This window comes from Oncorhynchus tshawytscha, linkage group LG06 (assembly GCF_018296145.1).
Source record: "Oncorhynchus tshawytscha isolate Ot180627B linkage group LG06, Otsh_v2.0, whole genome shotgun sequence".
Taxonomy (NCBI): domain Eukaryota; kingdom Metazoa; phylum Chordata; class Actinopteri; order Salmoniformes; family Salmonidae; genus Oncorhynchus; species Oncorhynchus tshawytscha.
In genome coordinates, this window is record NC_056434.1 from 26,227,135 (window position 1) to 26,248,490 (window position 21,356).

Consider the following 21,356-nt stretch of genomic DNA (forward strand, 5'->3'; position numbering starts at 1 on the left):
TCTTCTTGTTCATGCTCATTTCTTCATTTGTCATTTTCTAATCCTGTAATATTCCTCTCTCCTGATATTGGCTGCTGGATGGCACCTCTCCTGTTGCCTTGATGGTCTATGTGATATCTCTATTTTATAGTCTTTTACAGCGGAGGATTCTTTCCTTGCTCCAAGCTAAATTCATAATTCATGTTTTTATAAAAATCTTACCCACAAACCCCTGTGGAGTTTTATTTGCTCCGCACACCACCTACATTTTCAAGTGCATCGATTCATCACATGAATTTATTTTCCACCAAATATGCTGTGCACACCTTTGTATAACACATACTGTAGGAGGGGTGGTGGGAGGGGGACATACTCACAGTTGCTTACAGGGAGAAGTCTGTACCAAGTGCTTTCAAGGTTAGGCTATTCTCTCTCAGAATTTGTTTTTGTTGTCAATATTTAAATATTCCTTGCCCCAATATTATGCCTTTAGTTTTATTCCATAATAACATTGAGAAGACAGTCATTTATTTGAGAGTGGTCATGCCAAAATACAAATTAGATTGAGTCACCTGCCATCCAGCTATATAGTCGTTTACAAAGGAGGGTTTTCTAAGATGTGGTATGTGTGGATAGGGGAAAGGGGGAGGCTGTGTACTTATTGTAAACATTTGGTTATGTGTGATGAGGAATACCAGAGGCTTCTCTATTCATCCATTTAGAGCAAAGTGTAAAACGCAGTCAAATAAAGCAAACAAACAGGCTGAGCTGGAGAATTCTGGGTTTGTCTGAGCCACTGTGGGATCCAGGCTCGCAGCATTCCTGCTCAATAAGTCATGAGGATTTCTCCTCTCCCATCCCCTCCTCTCCTCTCCTCTCTTCTTCTCTACTCTAGTTTAGATGCTAAATAGATGACGTGTGGGCTGTCAGGCCCCCTCAGAATGCACAAAGCAGGGCAGAATGAATATATGATCTGCTTTGTGTGTATTTATATCATGTATGCATTAATAGACTTTTGTCTGAACTAAACTGGAGAAAAGCATGCATAATCCCATGTTTTATTTCATTCACTTTGTCATATAAGAATATCCTCATTATTTGAGTGTCTTCTAATAGGTTTTTGGAATTTCAATCTGGTCCCTATAATGAAAATATGATGAGGCAGATGTAATTCTAGAGGGGAGTGAGGGATGTTTTCTAAGGGATTATAAAGAGAGAGAAAATACACTTTGTCCTTATTTATTCAATCTGGTGGGAATACGTGTCTTTAATTCTTAGCTTCTATTTAGATTTTTTTTCTTGTCCTTTCTAACATTTGAATCCTGTCTGTGTTTTGCATTGCAGATGGTGATGATGACCCTGGGCTCTCCTGGGTAGCGTCCTCTCCCTCCAGCAAAGACGTGGCATCGCCGTCACAGATGCTGGGGGATGGCTGCTGTGATCTGGGCATGGGCACAGGGGAGGAAGAAGGGGGCGCGGGGCTGCCCTACCCCTGCCAGTTCTGCGACAAGTCCTTCAGCCGCCTCAGCTACCTGAAGCGCCACGAGCAGATCCACAGCGACAAGCTGCCCTTCAAGTGCACCTTCTGCAGCCGCCTGTTCAAGCACAAGCGCAGCCGCGACCGCCACGTCAAGCTCCACACCGGAGACAAGAAGTACAGCTGCCAGGAATGTGAGGCGGCTTTCTCCCGCAGCGACCATCTCAAGATCCACCTGAAGACCCACAGCTCCAGCAAGCCCTTTAAGTGCAGCGTGTGCAAGAGAGGCTTCTCCTCCACGTCCTCTCTACAGAGTCACATGCAGGCTCACAGGAAGAACAAGGAGCACCTTGCCCTGCGTGCTGAAAAGGAAGGGGGGAAGCGTGGCAGCAATGCAGGCAGTGGAGGGGAGATGGACCAGGACCCATACATGTGTGACTACTGTGAGGAGACCTTCAGCCAGACAGACGAGCTGGAGAAGCACGTAGTGACCCGCCACCCCCAGCTGTCTGATCGCGTTGACCTGCAGTGCATCCACTGCCCTGAGATCTTCAGCGACGAGGGCCCGCTGCTCTCCCACATCGAAAGGTCCCACGCCAACCGTAAACACAAGTGCCCAGTGTGCTTGGAGCAGTTCCCCTCTGTGGAGGACGTCTATTGCCACCTGGACAGCCACCGGCAGCCCGACTCCAGTAACCACAGTGCCAGCCCTGACCCAGTGCTGGGCAGCGTGGCATCCATGAGCAGCGCCACCCCAGACTCCAGTGCCTCTCTGGAGAGGGGTTCCACCCCTGACTCCACCCTGAAGCCCACCCAGAGCCGCCGCAAGCTGGCCCCCAACTCTGACCACGACGATGGGGGTCACTGGATGGCCAAGGTGACCTACAGCTGCCCCTACTGCTCCAAGAGAGACTTCAACAGCCTGGCCGTGCTGGAGATCCATCTGAAGACCATCCATGCAGACAAGCCCCAGCAGAACCACACCTGCCAGCTGTGTCTGGACACCCTGCCCACGCTCTACAACCTCAACGAGCACGTCCGCAAAGCCCACCGAAGCAGCGGGGGCGCCTCAGCGGCCTTCCCCCTGCTCCAGTTCACCAACGTGTCGGCCTTCCACTGCAACTACTGCCCAGACATGTTTGCAGACATCAACACCCTGCAAGAGCACATCCGCATGTCCCACTGCCTGCCTGGAGGAATGGTTGCAGGCTCCACCACCCTGGAGGGCAACCACGCCTTCTTCTGCAACCAGTGCTCCATGGGTTTCCTCACAGAGTCCTCTCTCACAGAGCACATCCAGCAGACCCACTGCAGCGGAGGAGGGGTTCCCAAGATGGAGTCCCCCGTTCTGCAGCCCTCCCAGTCCTTCATGGAGGTCTACTCCTGTCCATACTGCACCAACTCACCCATCTTTGGCTCCCTGCTCAAGCTCACCAAGCACATCAAGGAGAACCACAAGAACATCCCACTGGCCAATAACAAGCGGCAAGCCAAGGTGGCTGACCTTAGCCCAGCCTCGTCTGATGTTGAAATCTCCTCCCCCAAACGCCATAGGCTGGCTGGGGACTCTACCCTGGCAGGGTCCAATGGAGACTACCCCTGCAACCAGTGTGACCTACACTTCAGCAGCTTCGAGAGCTTCCAGGCCCATCTCAAGTCCCACCTGGAGATGCTGCTGAGGAGGCAGTCCTGCCCGCAGTGCAACAAAGAGGACTTCGACTCCCAGGAGTCTCTGCTGCAGCACCTGACAGTCCACTACACCACCACGTCCACACAGTACGTGTGTGAGAGTTGTGATAAGCAGTTCTCCTCTGTAGACGACCTGCAGAAGCACCTGCTGGACATGCACACCTTTGTGCTGTACCACTGCACGCTGTGCCAGGAGGTGTTTGACTCCAAGGTGTCCATCCAGGTCCACCTGGCTGTCAAGCACAGCAATGAGAAGAAGATGTTCCGCTGCACGGCCTGCGCCTGGGACTTCCGGAAGGAGAGTGACCTCCAGCTGCATGTCAAGCACAGCCACCTGGGACACCCCACTGGCCCTGCGGTCGCCGGCAAGGCCCGCAAGTGCATATTCTGTGGGGAGACGTTTGGCACCGAGGTGGAACTGCAGTGCCACATCACCACCCACAGTAAGAAGTTCAACTGCCGCTTCTGTGGCAAGGCCTTTCACGCTATTGTGCTGCTGGAGAGGCATCTGAGGGAGAAGCACTGTGTCTTCGACGGGGGCAATGGCGCTGGGAATGGGGGCAGCCAGAATGGTACACCCAACGGGGTGACCCAGAGCTCCAAGCGTGGGGGAGGAGGCGAAAGATCAACAGTGACCACGGAGCAGGCTGACCTGCAGAGCATGCTGCTGAAGAATGCCAGCCAGGACGTAGCCAACAGCCATGAGGCCAGCGGAGGAGAGGAGGAGCTGGACAACTCAGAGCCCATGTACGCCTGTGACATCTGTGGGGCGGCCTATACCATGGAGAGTCTTCTGCAGAACCACCGGCTGAGGGACCACAACATCCAGCCCGGGGACGACGACGCCGGCACCCGCAAGAAGAAGGCCGACTTCATCAAGGGCAATCACAAGTGCAACGTGTGCTCACGGACCTTTTTTTCAGAGAATGGCCTGAGGGAGCACGCGCAGACCCATCGTGGCCCCGCCAAGCACTACATGTGCCCCATCTGTGGAGAGCGCTTCCCCTCCCTGCTCACGCTCACCGAACATAAGGTCACCCACAGCAAAAGCCTGGACACGGGCACCTGCCGCATCTGCAAGATGCCCCTGCAGAGCGAGGAGGACTTCATAGAGCACTGCCAGATGCACCCAGACTTGAGGAACTCTCTGACGGGCTTCCGCTGTGTGGTATGCATGCAGACTGTCACTTCCACCCTGGAGCTCAAGATCCACGGAACCTTCCACATGCAGAAGCTCTCGTCCGGTGGGGGCAGTGGGGGCGGGGGTGGATCGGCCTCCTCCTCCCCCAACGGCCAGCTGCAGCAACACAAGCACTACAAGTGTGCCCTGTGCCTCAAGGAGTTCAAGAACAAGCAGGAGCTGGTGAAGCTGGATGTGAACGGGCTGCCCTATGGGCTGTGTGCTGGCTGTATGAGCCGGGCTACCAACGGCCAGTCTCCCAGCGGGGGCACCACGCCCCAGGAGGCCGGGGGAGAGAAGGTTGCGCCGGTGCTGCGATGCCCCGAGTGTGCTGTGAAGTTTGAGACCCTGGAGGACCTGGAGAGCCACGTCCAGGTGGACCACCCCGAGATGAGCCCGGAGACCAGTGGGGCCAAGAAGGTGACGGATGCCTCGCCTGTCCCTAAAGTAAGAACACTCACCATATTCTCCACTATGGCTCAGCATACTGATTTATATTAAGATCTACATACAATATGTGAAAATTCTAAGGTTAAGGTAACTGAGGTTTAATTCAGTAATTGATAAATCAATCACATAGTGAATACCCAACATTGTCCTCTGTGGTATAAAAGAAATAGAACACATTACCAATTCAACAAAAAGTTAAATGGCCCTGCATTTAGAAACATCTAGTGAATTGATTAAAACTTCAAAGCGAATTCATATTATTCAGTCATTCCTAATGCTTTTAGAGGGATCTGAAATGTTGTTCCCACTTTTTAAAACCCCTAATATTTTAGCAGTATTTTCTAGCAGTGTGTCTGTTCCCAGTGTGTAGCGTGTCAGTAGAAAGTTGTGCTCAGTTAGATGTGTGAATTCATGGCTGCGTTTCAGTGGGCCCTAGTGGTTCCTGCAGCTCAGCCCAGCTGAGGCATTGTACGGCCTGTTCGCTCTACTAGATATTGACAGTGAGGTCCCAGGGATGCTCAATCTTTACCTGTGCCTTTGTTTCAGCTCAATGCAACAGCAAGGAGAAACCTCAGAACCCCCCCTCTCCCCACCAGTACATTATGTTTGTGTCAGGAGAGCGTGTGTGTGGGTGCACGCTCTGGCTGTGAATGAAAAAGTAATTTGATAACCTCTCTAAAATTCTTGTCTACCTGTCTGCTGCATTGCAGAAGAAGACGTACCAGTGCATCAAATGCCAAATGACCTTCGAGACAGAGCGAGAGATCCAGATCCACGTCGCCAATCACATGATCGGTGAGTCAGCCTCACCATTTCCTGTGTGTGTGTTTATCTTTGTGCCCGTCTCTTCTTTGGGTTTCCTGTCTGCACAGCCTTCTCTTTGGCCTAGCCCTCGCCCTCTCTCTCCCCGGCCTGCACAGCACACAGGTGTGAGACGGTGAAATGAACAGCTCTATTTCTGAAGCTGCCACCGCTCTCGACAGCTGTTCCATTGTTTAACACTTGACTGCACAGCTGAGGCCGCAGTTGCAGGTCTGATTGGGTGGCAGGTAGCCTAGCGGTTAAGAGCGTTCGGCCAGTAATTAAAAGGTTGCTGGTTCAAATCCCCAAGGTGGTCACCCTAATTGTTCCTGTTATAAAATGTATTAGGGTGTGGAAAATGTTCTCTGGTAATAGATAGATTCCCAGAACATTAAAACTGCCCAGTTGTGCTGACACTCAGATAATGTTTTTGTTAGGTTCCACAGGAAATTCCTATAATGTTGTAAGAATGTTGACACAACACCTAGAACATCTAATTAAGTTATTGGAGTTGTTCTTTTGATATTTACATAGGTTGCACAGAACATTCCCACAATATTCCACAATTTCCAAATAAGTCTGTTTGTATGACGTTCAGAGCATATTTGTTTTAGGTTCAACATATTCTTCGAATTACGTTCACGCACTATATACATTTGACCTTGTCTTGGAGGTCCTCAGAACATTTCAAGAACATTTAGACAATGTTATATTTAAGATTGACCTAATATTACCACAACATTCTCAACATTAGAATGTATAGCTCCATAAAACTTGATAATGCAGATTGGAGTACATCCCCATGATGTTTCTCACCAGATTTAATAGCAATTTGCATTTGAAGATGGTACAGTATAGAGACACGTGGCATTTTAATTGAATTCATAGGACATTCAAACAGCATTTAATCGTACACACGCATCCATATTTTGTACACTTCATATGTTGACAGTCTGCACATGTGGAGTTTGAACCTGCAATGTTTGGTCCCCACGCCAGGTCTTTTATCCTCTGTGCCTCCAGCTCTCTTACATGTTCTTGTTTCAGTATATAGCAATGTCGGTATGGTCAATCGGTTAAATAAAGGTTCATATAAAAATGTAAATCAGGAATTCCACGCTGGGTTGTGTTAAATGCAGAAGACTGACTAGGTATCCCCCCTTTCCTTATCCTTTCTAGCCTTCTTATACATAACTAACACAGAGAAATACAGGAACTGGGTTATACACCATCACTTCCCCCATCCTCTTTATATGCTGCATACTTCTTATTTACAACGTATCCAAGACTATGAGTGCTGATACAGGACCTTTTCAGATCATGAAAAATAAGAGGGGGGACCATATCAAGGGTCTCAAAGTAGGAATTATATCGTCTGCGTTTTTAAAAGTTAAACAGTCCATTTTTACACCGTTTTATTTTTTACAGTTGGTCTAAATTCTGCATTTCTGACTGGATTCATACATCTGGACATGCTCTCTTAGTAGATTATATCTGAGCCTATTTTACCAAGAGTATGTGGGATTGAACCTGCAATCTTCAGCTTTGCAGTTAGATCATTAACCCACTGTGTCACCAAGGGATAGCTGTAGTACAGAGGTATTTTCTTCAGTCTAATATGGTCAATCAGGACATAAAACATTTTCTGAGTTATTAAAATGTCCCCATCCTCTTCTCATGCTGTTGTACATTTAACACTGTATTTTATTTTATGTTCAATCTAAAACCAATATGTTATGAATGTCATAAAAAACAGACCTATTTGGAAGTTATTTAACATTATGCAACATTGTGGGAATGTTTTGTGCAACCTTCGTGAATATCATTAAGGGCATGTCCTGTGCAACCTAACTTAAACATTAGGAAACCTATCTCTTAAAGATAGGAAACCTATCTCTTGTATCTTGTAATGTATCCACACTGTTCCCACAACCGAATGAAATGTTCTGGGAACCTTTAAAGAACTCAGAAAGGGGGTTCTGTCAACATTCTTGCAACATCAAAGGAAGGTTTTTTTGCACCCAGATACAAGCATTAACTGAATGTCAGCACAACTGGACAATGTTTTGTTTTTTCGGAACCTATCTCTTGTCATAGGCCCACAATGTTCCCACAACATAAAGAAACATTCTGGGAGACTTTAAAGAACAGACCAAATATGTGCTGGGAATGTTCTTGTAACAGGTGAATGTTTTTTTGCACCCTAAAAGAAACATTGAAGAATCATCCTCACAAATGGACAGTTCTTTGTGTTTTGGGAACATATCTTTTGTAATGTCCCCACACTGTTCCCACAACCTAATGAAACATTCTGGGAAACTTTTTAAAGAACAGACTAAATGTGTCTGGGAACATTCTTGTAACATGAGGGGAACATTTTATACAAACATTGTATAATCTTCAGAATGACTGGACAGTTTTTGTGTTATGAGAACGTTTGCCGCAACCTAACGAATGTTCTGGGAACTTTCACAGAACCAATTTTGGTTTGATGGGAAAACATTACTGGTAACATTACTGATTATTACATTACCTGGAAACCTAATGAGAACTTTGGGGGAATATTCTGTGGTGGTTGTTACAGATGTTGTTCACAACATTTAGTGAATGTTAGGAGAACATTCTAAGGATATTTCATGAAACAATGTATAAAAAATGTTATCAAAACATTCTAAGGATGTTATCATCCTAATGTTAGATAAAACATGAACTCAAATTTAATGGGAATCTTAGCTAATGTTCTGAGAATGTTCCCGGTTTGCTGGGATGTGCGTTTAACTGAAAAGTTCCTCTGTAGTTTTTACAGGCTTCCTCTGTGTTGTTATTCTGTGAAGTAATAATTGCTGCAGCAGCGTACTATAGTGTAGATTAACGAGCTTGGCCTGTGAGTAATTTGGGAGAACAAACGGCAGAACGCTGGGAGCCGCAGCGACTCCCTATCCTTCTCCAGGCCTGACAGCTGATACTAGAGTTGTGCCGGTTGATGTATTTTCAGTGCGTGGGTCCTCCCGAGTCCTGCAGTAGTTGTGTCTTGAGAGAGAGGGCTGGTACAGAACAGAACCACAGCTATAGTATACAGGCCTACTGCCTGCACCAGCCCAGAGTCTGGCTGGGAACAGACATTCTCCATTGGATTCATTCACCAGCCCAGTTTTCTTTCTTTCTTTTTCTCTCACTTCCACTGTTGACTTAATTTCCTCCGTTCCTCCTTCCCCAGCCTCACCCTGTGTTCATTTTCTCTCCGCTCTCTGATGAGGGTTGAAGACCCATCCATGTTCCCATGGTCTCTCTCATCTCCATCTCCTCCACCCTGAAAATCCTCTCCTTTCAGAGTTCTCTCCCCCTAAAAGACTGTTTCGTGATGAGGTGATGGGGCGGCTAGAAGAGGGGCAGGGGGAGAGCTTTTAAATGCTTGGCTCTCTCTCTCAGCCGCCATGGAGGGAATTTTGGGTTAATTAACATCATAATTGTTACAAAAGCTGGAGGAGATTAATTATGGAATTGAGGAAGATTATTTTAAGTACTGTTATTATTTTATTATTTCTTTCTAACCCCTCTTCAAAGATGGATGACGTCTTTTCAGCAGTGAAAAAGAGCTGTGTCTTAACCTTTATCTGGTGAGGCGTCTTTGGTGAGAAAATGGAAGAGATCACAGGAGGAGAGTTTTCTGCTCTCCCTGTCGCTACTCTCTTTCTTGGGCAGATTACGAAACAATCATTAAAAAGCTACACTATCTGTCAGGTTTGATATATGACTGCTGAGGTTATCGCTGAGCTTTGATATTTACTCTCCACATTTCTCCTTATAGAAACCCTTCAGAATGCACAAGTATTAGTTCTCACGCGTTTAAAGCCCCAGTGAAGTAAAAAGTGTGATTTTGCTGTGTAATACTGCAACATTGTGAAAATGATGATAATGCCCCTTTAGTGTAAGAGCTGTTGGAAAAGACTGCCTGAAATGTCAGCCTGTTCTGGTGGGATGGAGTTTTGGTCTGCCTTGAGACATTAGTTAATATACAATTAGACAATTAGTTAATAGACCAATAAGAGTTACTAATCTCTCTGCCAACAACAAGCTTTCAGTTTTCCCCTCAACCAGACAGTCTTAGCAAAGAACAATTTCTCAAGCAAGAATTTTGCTTAGAAGCTTTTTTTTTTTAACCATTTTAATTGAAAACAATCACAGTAAGGTACTTAATTTTTACCCAGAAATGATTTGATATTGAGATAAAAACAGCTGCATTGGACCATCAACGCATTTCCAACCTAAAACATGTTGGGATTTTGCCTTTTGCACTTTTTTATATTTGAAATCAGTTTGTTCACTAGAAGAGTAGCAACAGTCAACACATTCTTCATTCTAATCCATTGTTCACCGTTTGTAAGGTGATGGATACTGTCTTTATCCCCATTGTGGCAGAGAGGCTGTTTAGGAGAGAGGGATCTAAAACAAGATGACTCCAGTCAGTGTGCTTTCTGTACGCCACATCACCAATGATAAAGCACCAGCGATGTGGCCTGCCCTTCTGTCTAACCATTTGGCAGCTGGGGTTAATCATGTCCACTTCATTTCTTCCTCTCCGCTACTTTGCCGGTGTTCTGACACTCACCTTCCATTTCCATAAATGTTATTGATGTTCGTCTGCCATCCCAGGTCTGTGTGTGGTAGAGGTGTGTGTGTTGTGGGTGCACTTTGGTGGGTGTCTTTTGTCATTTATGCTATCTCAGCCCCTCCCCTGATGTAACTGAGAAACCTGAAATAAACTAACTTGCAAACACACACACATACTTCCCCTCCCCAGTGTATGTTCCCTGCACTCTTCACATTTGCACAGTGAAGATGTGCAGAGAGACACCCCACATACCCACCCACCCTGCCCTGTTATCCACAGTGATGTTTGTGAAGGTATGATCATACCACTGCTCTCCCCCTCACAGCTTTGTGTAGGAATGATCATTAACAAGGAGGTGACACTGCATATCATTCAGTTTACATCCTGAACACTCCAACATCTGCTGAATGCTGGCTGCTCCCAGCCCCTTCCTGTGTGAGCCCACCCCACATGTGTGTGTAGGATCTATGTTTGACTTCCCAATTGTCACTTTTCCTCTTCCCTCATACACGTCCACCCCACAGAGCGTGTGGATGGGCGGGCCCCCCCCACACACACACACACACACTTGCTTAGCTTTAAAGATGTGCACAAACTCCCTAAATACAGTCTGTGGTGAGAGTGGGACACAGCTAGGGAAGGATGAAGGGGTACAGGTGTGTCTAGATAAACTGATGTGTATTTAGCTAAAGTTGATGATTTCCTCAGATGGCTTGTTATTCATGCATCCTCACTAGCTGTGGTTTTATTTTTGTGTTGCTAGCCAAGCTCGAGTGCGGATGATAATCGATGAGACTGGGAGAAGTGGAGGAGCAGGCACGTTCTGCTGGAAGAGAGCTTAATCAAGCTGGAGAGAGGGGGTGTACAAAAGCGGGTGTTAATGAATCAGAGTGGTGTGCCAGGCAAACGCCATGCGAGCGGTGTTCTCCAGGAGGCAATGGGCCTGGAGGAATGTGGGTTTATTTCTCCTGCTGCCTGTTGATTGAACTGCTCTGATTATTTAATGTAGACATACCACTGCTGTGTGCCTGGGTGGAGAGGAAACTGCTTAACAACACTGCTCAGACAGTGTCACACAGTGTCACGTGTGATTACGCTAGCAGAATTATCATGATACACACGTCACACGCATACATACAGTATACACACACACACACACACACAGATAGTTAGATAAACCTGTTTACTTGCGTTACAGCCTCACTCCCCCTGTTAAAGATCTTCCCTATCAGATTGGTCTGTCAGCCTGTCACTCAGTATCCAAGTCATTGACCTGTCAAGCGTCTCTCCACTGTGAGGTTAGACTGGAATGTGATTATACAGCAGCATCCTCAGGGCAGTGCCAGTGTTTTACTCTGTCCTGGAGGACAGGTGATTTGAAGGGAGGCAGAGAGACTTCCAACTGTATAATCTAATCCAGTAATGTGATAGAGTCCTCCAAAGCTGCTCTAACTGCACACTGGGCAAAGTAGAGTATAGTGTACCCATGGCCTCTTAAACCCCTGTCAGACGACATCAGCTGTAATGGGATGAACAGATGGAAACTGACTGAGAGGGAAACTGCTGTCTGTTCTTAAAAACGTCATTAATGTAAGTTATCATTTGTATTTTTAATACTATGTTTCATAATAGGACTAAATAACTTGATGAGTTCCATGAAAGGAAGTAATTCATTTTACAAGATCTGTTTATACTTTTTCCGATAAGTATAGACATGTCCATGCTAACACCCACAACCACTACATTTGTGTACACTCTCCACCCATGATAATTGTCTACACACTCCCATAGTTAAACAGCCAGCCACACAAAATCCCATTTCTCACACCGAGAAGAGGAGAGAGAGAAGACATTTTGGCCCGGGGTGATAACCTGCCTGTAGAGACACCCCAGTGTTCTGCTATTGTGTTGTAAAGCCCTGCGCCGTGCCTGCCGTGTGGGCTGTGACTGATCCCCATGTCTGCGTGCCTGCGCAAAGATGGAAATAATCACAATAATAATAGTCCACCCCTTCCAGGGCCACATGCTGAACAATAGGACTGGTGGACCAGAGCCTCTCATTTCCCAGGGAGAAAGAGTGTCAGAGGGCCAGATCATTTTCATTTCCTTTACCCAGATGGAGGGATATCACAGGCTGGTCTCATAAACTAGATGTAACATAGTAAACAAAAATATGGAACGATGAAATAAGTAGGAAATGTTATGTTTGATTTGGCCACATAAGACAAAAGTTTACTTAAGTCAAAAACAAAGGGCGGCCATCTCCGGCGCCGACAGAGATGGCCGCCTCGCTTCGCGTTCCTAGGAAACTATGCAGTTTTTTGTTTTTTTACGTGTTTCAAATCAAAATCAAATTACAAGCATTTCGCTACACTCGCATTAACATCTGCTAACCATGTGTATGTGACAAATAAAATTTGATTTGATTTGATTTGATTTGGGGGGGTGTAACACAAACGTCTAGCAACCCAAAAGTTGTGTGTTTGAATCTCATTTTTGCTCATTAGAAATTTTGCAACTACTTACTGCTTTTTAGCTCATTTGCAACTACTTAGCATGTTAGCTAACCCTTCCCTTAATGTTAACCCTTTAACCTAACCTTAACCCTAACCCTTAAACCCTAACCTCTAGCCTAGCTAACGTTAGCCACCTAGCTAACATTAGCGTTAGTCACTTAGCAACCTAGCTAACATTAGCCACAACAAATTCATACGATATGTTACGAATTGTAACTCATAACATATCATACGAATTGTAATTTGTAATATATCATACGAAATGGATGATGGACATCCACAAATGAATACATACCATACCAAAAGTAACATATCATACTAATTTGAGCGTTACGGATTTTAATTTACTATGTAACGTATAACCCTGAGTCCAGGTTGGATACCAAGGAGACAATACATTGGGAAGGCTGAGGTGAGTAGGGAACAATTTAAACTAATATTTGAAAAAGTGTGTGGAGTCATTAGCAATGGCTGCTTTTTCAGTGTCTCAGCTGAGTGGTATTGTGGGCATGAAGACTAACTATTAATTAGTCTTGACAAAATGACTATTGAGATAAATTGTAAAATGCCTTTGTCATATTATTTTTGTTATGACATAAGTCTTACACTTATGTGTATGATGTGGTAAAGCCTTCACATTTGAGACAAAAGCTCTCAACAGTGTCGACAACATCTTGTTTTCCTCATAGTGACAAGGGAATAGGGATGGAAGGACTGTTCTAAGAAACTGGATACAGTTCCGTGGTTCTGCATCTTCCCTATTTATAGGCTAGCCGTGCCGTAGCGGGGTGTGAGGTTGGGGGGGTGCTGTGCACCACAGTGGGGCCACCCCCCAGGGCCCTAGGCTGGGGATCCCACCTGTGTGGTTAATCACAGTGCTCTATGCATTCAGAGCGTAATTTTAGCCCTGGTTTGGCAGGGCTTAGTGGTGCAACTGGCCCTACACGTCGGTATCCCCTGCTGACAGGGGTGGGAGAGTCAGGGGGGAGGGACAGAGAAGGGAGGCAGAGGGAAGGGGGGGGGGCAGCCTTACCACTCACACCTGCAGGGGGCTCCTCCATGGTTTGCAGCTGCACAGTGGAAAACAATAAAGCCTGAAAAAAAGAAATGCCAGTGTGGTCCTCCTGAGAGACCCCAACACACAAAGAGAGGAGAGAAGTGAGGGAGAGAGAAAAGACAGAAAAGGGAATTCTAAGCAGGCAAAGACTGCCTTAGCAACTCAGCCTACAGCAATAAACAAGGTAAAGAGATACAGATTGTGGTTGTCGATACCCAGCTATATCTTTCTCTTCTAAAAATACTCATGGTAGCTGATACAAATATTTGTGCGGTACAACTGCTACTACTACTGGTATTTGGTCAGAATATGCAAGCACCATTTTGTGCGTGTGGATGCATGTGCTGCTCTCAGTGTGTGTGGGCTTACACACTTCAGGACAGGCTGAGATGGGAGAAATGAGGAGCTTACTCATTTCACCTCACATGCACACACATTACCCCCCCACCCCCCCTCTCTCTCTCCAAATTCAAGGGGCTTTATTGGCATGGGAAACATATGTTAACATTGCCAAAGCAAGTGAAGTAGATAATGTACAAAAGTGAAATAAACAATAAAAATGAAGAGTAAACATTACACTCACTCTCTCTCTCACACACACACACACACACACACACACACACACACACACACACACACACACACACACGCACGCATGCACGCACGCACGCGGCTCTGCTCTCCAACACATCCTGAGGAAAAGCATGCAGACACTAATGCCTCACTAATCACCGACGCCCAGAACTCACAGCACGCCCACTCTCCTCTCAATCGCCCTTAATCAGCCAACACATTTCAATTAGCATATTGTGTTTAACCTCACTTTCATCTGCTTTTATTAGTAGATTGAGCTGTACTCTCTCTCCCCCCATTCAGCCCTCTCTCTCTCTCCACCTCGCTCTCGCTCCACCTCCCACCTCTCTCTCTCCACCTCTTTCTTTCTCTTTCTCTCTCCCTCTACCCCCGTCCCCTCTCTCTCCCCCTCCTCCCATCTCAAAGCTGGGTGTCTCTCTCTTCCCCACTCCAGTAACAGTACCCGTGGAAGAGAGCCGTGTAATAGATACATCTATTAAAGCATCTACTGGAGTCAGACTGTTTCTCCCCTCAGCAAGGCCTAAACTAAGTCTGGATATACAACCGCATCAGTTGAGCACTCTAGTCTTATGACTCAGTTTCTTCCTTGGTATTTCCATCATATTTATTTCCTGGTGGACATGAATTGTGATTTTAATCTTGGTGTTGTGACGACAGAGTAGAGTGAGTTGGTTTGATATTGAAGGATGAGCATCAGTCTGGGTCTGGATAAAGAAAGAGTATAAGGTGCATGGTATGGTAGCTGCTGCCCCACCATAAACCCCATGTATGAACCCCCTAACCCCCATCTAATCATGGACCTACTGACTAACTGTCACCCTGCCTTCTCTTTCCACCCACCTTGCCTGTCGGACGCCTGTAGGAGAACCTGCCCAGCTGCAAGGTTTGTCCCCCTTCTCTCTCCATACCAAGCTGTGTGAATGGAGACCTGCCTCACTGCCTGTTGAGCACTGGGAAAGAGTAGGGAGGGGGACCGGCCCATATGGCTAAATAGGGCAACAGGCAGGACACTGCATGATGCACACAATAGATAATATTGTACAATACTCCAAATAAAAATAGCAGAATGCTTAATTGGCCCTGCAACCGTGTCAAGAGGAGCTGTAGCCCCACTCTCAATGCAAACCCTCTCATATTATTTGCACACCAACATAAAGGTTCACCCCCACCCCTGATGATGGCTGTGTATGCATGATGACCCCCCCACTCGCAGCCAGGCCCAGGGTACAGCCTGAATCTGAATCTAAGTGCCCCTGGGGGAGCCCAGCTAATGATGCATCTCATTCATGATTCTTACTTATTCATTTCAATGAACTTAGCGAGCTAGCGCCCGAGCATGAACCCAGATGAGCAGAGTGGCGGAAAGGCATCCCGGCTGATCCCTTTAACCCAGAAGTGATCTCACAATACAGTAGTGTAGTCATGTTATTACTCCTCTCCTCCTCTGGCTCAGACCTGACCTCTCACTGGTAAATCAGCCGCTACTATCAGGTCACTGCTCCCAACTATAGTCCTGCTGTCTTGAACTTTAAGTCATATGTTAGCCTTAATGCATGAGTGATGTTTAACGTACTATCTATCCTTTAGAGACATCATGAGACTAACCCTTTATACTGAGGCCCGACCTGTACTCTGTTCTCCTCCTGTGACAACCCAGCTATCTGCCTCTAGTGATGTCTGTCGGTGCTGCAGTTGGGCAGTGCTTGAGCAATCTCCTTGTAGTGTGTGTGTGTCGGTGTGTGTGTGAGGTGAAGAGAGAGCAAGGGAGAGAGACTGGTGAGAGAGACCTGGTGTGGGCTCTGTGTCACTGAAGACTTAATGAGGCAGCACACAAGAAGCTTTAGGAGTCCATGGATGTGGATAATGTGGATGATGGCTCACTCCACTGGGTGCATGAGTGTGTGTGCGTCGTGTGCCAGCCTGATAGCCATAGGGCAGTGTTTTTGACAGATGAAAGCCGCTCTCTGCGTTCAGTCCAGGCTCATTACACCATTGCTCATGAGTAGGGTTAAATAATTATTGTATCATCCATGATCCTCATTCAAATAGTCACCATCTCAAATATGACTCTATATCTGCCCTTCCCTTGACTGTAGAACATGATAGTGTTAATGAGGTGTGTTGGAGGATGTTGGTTGTCTACTGGTCTCTACTGAACACACAGTAACACACTGTGGTGATGCTATGAACATGGGAACAGATGACAGGCGCCTCATGCATATCCCTCACCACCTGGAGCCAGCCAGCCAGAACACCAGAGGGGAGTGAGGGGGGGAGGATGTAGGGGAGAGAGGGTATCAGGCAGGGAGGGAGGGAGGGAGGTTATCATGGAAGAAGGGAGGGAGGGAGGGTATCATGGAAGGAGGGAGAGAGGGTATCATGAAAGGAGGGAGGGAGGGTATCATGGAGTGGGAGAGGATGAAGGAAGACAGGAGGGCATGTATATTTGTTATTTCTCCTTTAAGGACCTTCTTGACTGCTTCATTGCGATTGGATATGAGGGGAGTCGATTGTTTAGCAGAATGTCAGCTGACCTCTCATCATACAGACAACATTAAGTAACAGGAACACAGGTGTGCACATGGTCGCAGGCTGCCAGCCAGACTGAAGTGCTTATGAGTCAGAGAGCCTCCCACACAATCTAGGTAGCAACTAACACAATAACAGTAACGGCCATTGTATTCCTGTCATTCTTTCTTTCTCCCTTTCTTTCTCTGCCGCTCTCTTCTGTGTTTCTCTAGTTCCCCCCCCCACTGAGAATGACATGTTTGAAAGTTTTAAAAAAGCAAGAGGAGAAATAGCTGAGATGTTGGTGAAGTGTTTGTTTGCAAGGCTGAGTGCTGTTTGATCCCCCTGAGAGCTCATTTTTCCACGTTTGCGCTTGATTTGCTTCTTATGCTGTTTATTAAAAGTAATTACAAGCTGTTTGGAGATCTATAAGAGAACTGCTCAGGGGGAGCTCCTCCAAAACGTATGGGAACAGAATGGAAAATTGCCACACTTGTGTGTGTGTGTGTGTGTGCGTGTGTGTGTGTGTGCGTGCGCGTGCGTGCGTCTGTGTATCGGCATCTCAGATCCTGATGATGGGGGGGGTACATGAGAATAATGATGAGAAATGAAGAGGGGCTACATGTAATTCATTTTTCCGTGTGTGTTTTATACAAAGGTAAATGTAATTTGTGTCTACAACCACTAATGCCAGCCCTTGATGTCTGTGTTATACAGTAGTAGAGAGTGTATTTGCGTCTCATACCTTAAGTCGGCCTGTGCTTGTTTTAGTGATGTCAGAGGTGCACCTGCCCTTCTCTCCCACTTGCTCCGCCCGGCTCTCACACCCGCCCAGGTGTGGCTGAGCCAGCTGCTGGGAAGAATGGGACAATTAAACTCCCTCCTCCCCCTCCCTGCCTCCTCTCCCTGCTTTGTCTAGTAATTGTTAAAAGACAAACAAGCCGCTTGCCTTTCTGCGCATGATTAACACGGGCCAGCCACAATTAGCTCCTCGCTTAATTCGTTAAGTATTCTGAATTTATTTTCTCGAGTGACGGCGACATCTGTCGCAGCTGGTGAGGAAGGTGCTGGGTACAGTGGTGAGAGGCGGTGCGGGGGGTGTGGGGGGTGTGGGGAGGGTGCAGGGGAGCAGTGCATCACACACCATAATAAATCACACTGACCTGAGTGTGTGAGCTCACAGCGGAGGACAGAGTGCATAGGAGAGATGGAGGGAGGAGAGATGGAGGGACGAGAGATTGAGAGATGGAGGAAAGGATGAGGCAGTCATGGACGGGGAGGAGAGTAATAGAGACAAGTTCATCAACAGAGAATAAATCAGTTGATCTTTGACCTCCAGGGTTCTCCAATGGTCTCTGTTAAGGCTCCTAATGACCTGCTATCTCATAGTTCATTTAGAATGGAAGATGTGCAGATTGGGTTTTAGATCAGTCTTTCTGATGAAGTCAGATAAAATGCTACGTTTCTAACTCCTCTGCGCTAATTAGCATCTCCTGTCTGTCAGAAGTGATTTGAGTCTGATACATCAGCGGGGAGCCAGGTGGGAGGCACGAGAGAATGTCACAGCTCATCTTTCTCCAGATCAAGCAGAATGTCAGCTAGAGATGATTGGGGCAAAGTTTCCCGAACCCCCCCCCTTCCTTTTAGTTGCTGAGTGCCGGGGGTGGAGGTCCCAGCGCGGCACAGGGCCCCTCACCTGCTATTAGCTTCTCCGTATGTGCCTCTGTGTTTGTGTACGCTTGTGTGTGTTTGCACATGTTTGTGTGCGTGTATGTCTGGGTGGGAGAGGCAGGTGCTCGACCTCTGTGTTCAAAGCCCCACTCCCAGGATGCAAAGCGTGGCTCCCAGAAAGGTGACAGGCTGACCGAAACATGCAACTTTGATACAGGGTTTTAGTGAGCATCACACGGTTAAACAGGAGAGGGGAGTCGGGATGAAACAGAAGGAAAAGGTACAGCTGGCAACCTGATGTGATTTAGCATGGGTTTTCTGGGGTTTCACTTTTTAGGGAAAATATTTGGTACAAACTGTTTTATTATACTTTATATTACACCCCATGTAATATAATTACTCCCGAATTCAAATGAAGAAGGTATGGCAACTTTGTGCTTACATTATGCTTTAATTGGTCTAACTGGAGTAAAAACAGACAGAAGCAGGGAGGATGGAAAGAGTGTGAAAGAGATTATTAGGGCAATGGAGAGATGGAGAGAGAGAAGTGGGAGTTGGCAGGAAGATAGAGGGAGAGATGGAAAGAGGGAGATGAAGAGGGATCAGTTGGACGGTGGGGAATGAAGGGAATTTGGCAGTGAGAGGGAGTGAGAGAGAAGAGGTGGAAAGTAGTGGAGGACTGCATGAGCAGTGTTTTTGATGGTGAAGAGATGGAGGGAGGGCAGAATGTACACTAGGCCACTGGCAGGGGGAGGCTGACCTTCCAAGCCAGGGAGAGGTTGAGGACAGGGGGTTGATGGAGAGAGGGATAAGGGACAGACACAGGGATGGGAGGATAGAGAGGGGAGAGGAGAGGGGTGGGGGTGTGAGGAGAGTGATAGCTGCCTGACAGGGGCTCTTCCGGTTTTTGGCATGCGCGGCGAGCAGCTGGACTTCATTAGGCGCTGGTGTTAATTACTGGGACCAGACTGGAGCAGCGCGAGGAAAACACTCGCCTCAATTCAGCCAGGGTCACCTTGAAATCGTTTAGCATCAGAGAGAGAGAGAGAGAGAGGGATGGAGAGACAGGGAGAAGTGGGCGCATGTGGGAGAGTGAGGCACCCATTCTTTTGTTTGTAGTGAGTAGCGCACTGATTCATGGTTGTGATTCAGGCTGTAATAAGACGTAGTGTTGGTTCATTAGTGATTAGTGATCACTGATTGCTGTTGACGGCGTTTACAAATGACCATTAAATGATGCAGCTGCTGCTGGTGAGGAGGGTGGTGGAAAATGGAAGCAGATCAAAACAGGATCATGCATACAGAATACAGCTCTGGGTGGATATGGACTAGACACACTGCATTTCACTGATCTAATGTTGCTGTGCGGTCAGTGGCAGGGTAGTAAGGCTGGTTGTAGTACACAGCGTATGAAGACATTGGATACACTCAGGCATGTTCTGTACACACACTGAGCGGTTTTAGCAGTGAGGTGTGCAAGGTTTATCTTGGCTGTGTTTTCCTGATTACAAAGTATGATGACAGGAAGAGACTGAAATGAAAGGAAGAGAGGGCAGAGGAGAAATGCTGAAGCAATAGTATTCCGTTCTTATCTTCTCTCTATCAAACAGTAAAATGGTGTTCTCTTGATTCTGCTCCCTATAATAATACAAAGGTCTCCTACAATCTCCTCCCTAATTCTCAACCATGACTGTTTTTCAAGGCTTTTTTTGACTTCGAATGCTTTCTTCTCCCCAGCGAAAATCAATGCATTCTGATTCAATAATTTCCCAAAGTGCATTGCTCTGGGCTCCCTGTGCTGAGAGAGGTGACAAATCCTGCCATGGCGGCGTGAACCTTTCCCCCTCTTTCCCCTTCGTCTTCCTCCGTTTCCTCCCTGCTTTTGGTTTTCTCTCTCTCGTCTCCCTTTCATCTCTCTCTCTTTCTCTCCCAACACTGTGTTGCGACATAGCTCCAGAATTCATTGGAATTTCACAGCCTTCCCGTGAAAAACACTCATTTGTGACGGTGCCAACCTGTTAATGGCGGATGGCGGGGTCTTGCCGAATCCCACCTCCGCTCCCCGGTGCTCGTTATGGTGCGCTTGGCGCCGCGTGCTGCCTCCCATACATCTGCCAAACTCAGCTGCCAGGGAGTGGCGTAATTATCCCGTCGGAGCAAGCGACGCCTCCATATCGCCACAACTGGGGTTTCATTAGAGACCTGCACCTGTGGAGATGCTATGGTGCCCCCAATGTGTGAGGGTGTGTGTGTTATGCATATTGCGGGGCATGAAGCTGTGGGTGTTAGGGTCGTCTGTGTGAATTAGTTTGAGGTTGTTTTTTTCTCCTGTAACAGAATGATTTCTTACCATGGTGTTTGGGAGTTGAGTTGAGAGGCTGTCTGCGCTCAGAGCTCCATACTGGGTTAGTACAGTTATGATCTTACACAGTTGTCGTAGTTCACATGTATTTTAGTCTCTAGACTGCATGTCGGATCAGTATTTTATTTTGTTCCCTCTCCCCTTTACTTCAGCAGACCTGTGCGTATCCCTGATATTGTAATTGTAGTGCCGTGTTCGGCAGGCCTAGTGCATAGTGAGGCAGTAACAGCAGTGCTGTCTGGGGCTGGGAGGGTTCGGGAGGGGAAAGGTGTTGCTGGCGGTAAGTGAAGGGTCATTAGCATCTCCTGACTGAGCTGAGACCTGAGAGCACAAATTCTGTTCCTTGCCTGGGCCGTCACACACACCAGCTGTGGCTGACTACATTTCAGTGCATAAGGTCATGTGTAGAGACTTAGAGTAGACTGTGCCGGAAAGTCTTCCGGGTTAATTCAAAACATGT

The 21,356-nt window shown here is 47.0% G+C and overlaps 1 protein-coding gene across 1 annotated transcript in view; it reads left to right on the plus strand.

Annotated features, from left to right (window-relative positions):
• Positions 1-21,356, plus strand: part of LOC112252320 (zinc finger protein 423) — a 163,772-nt gene that overhangs the window by 72,527 nt on the left and 69,889 nt on the right. Inside the window, exons 4-5 of the mRNA XM_024423440.2 lie at positions 1,324-4,772; positions 5,486-5,570. Of these exons, the coding sequence (XP_024279208.1) occupies positions 1,324-4,772; positions 5,486-5,570 (3,534 nt within the window). The remainder of the gene's footprint in view (positions 1-1,323; positions 4,773-5,485; positions 5,571-21,356) is intronic.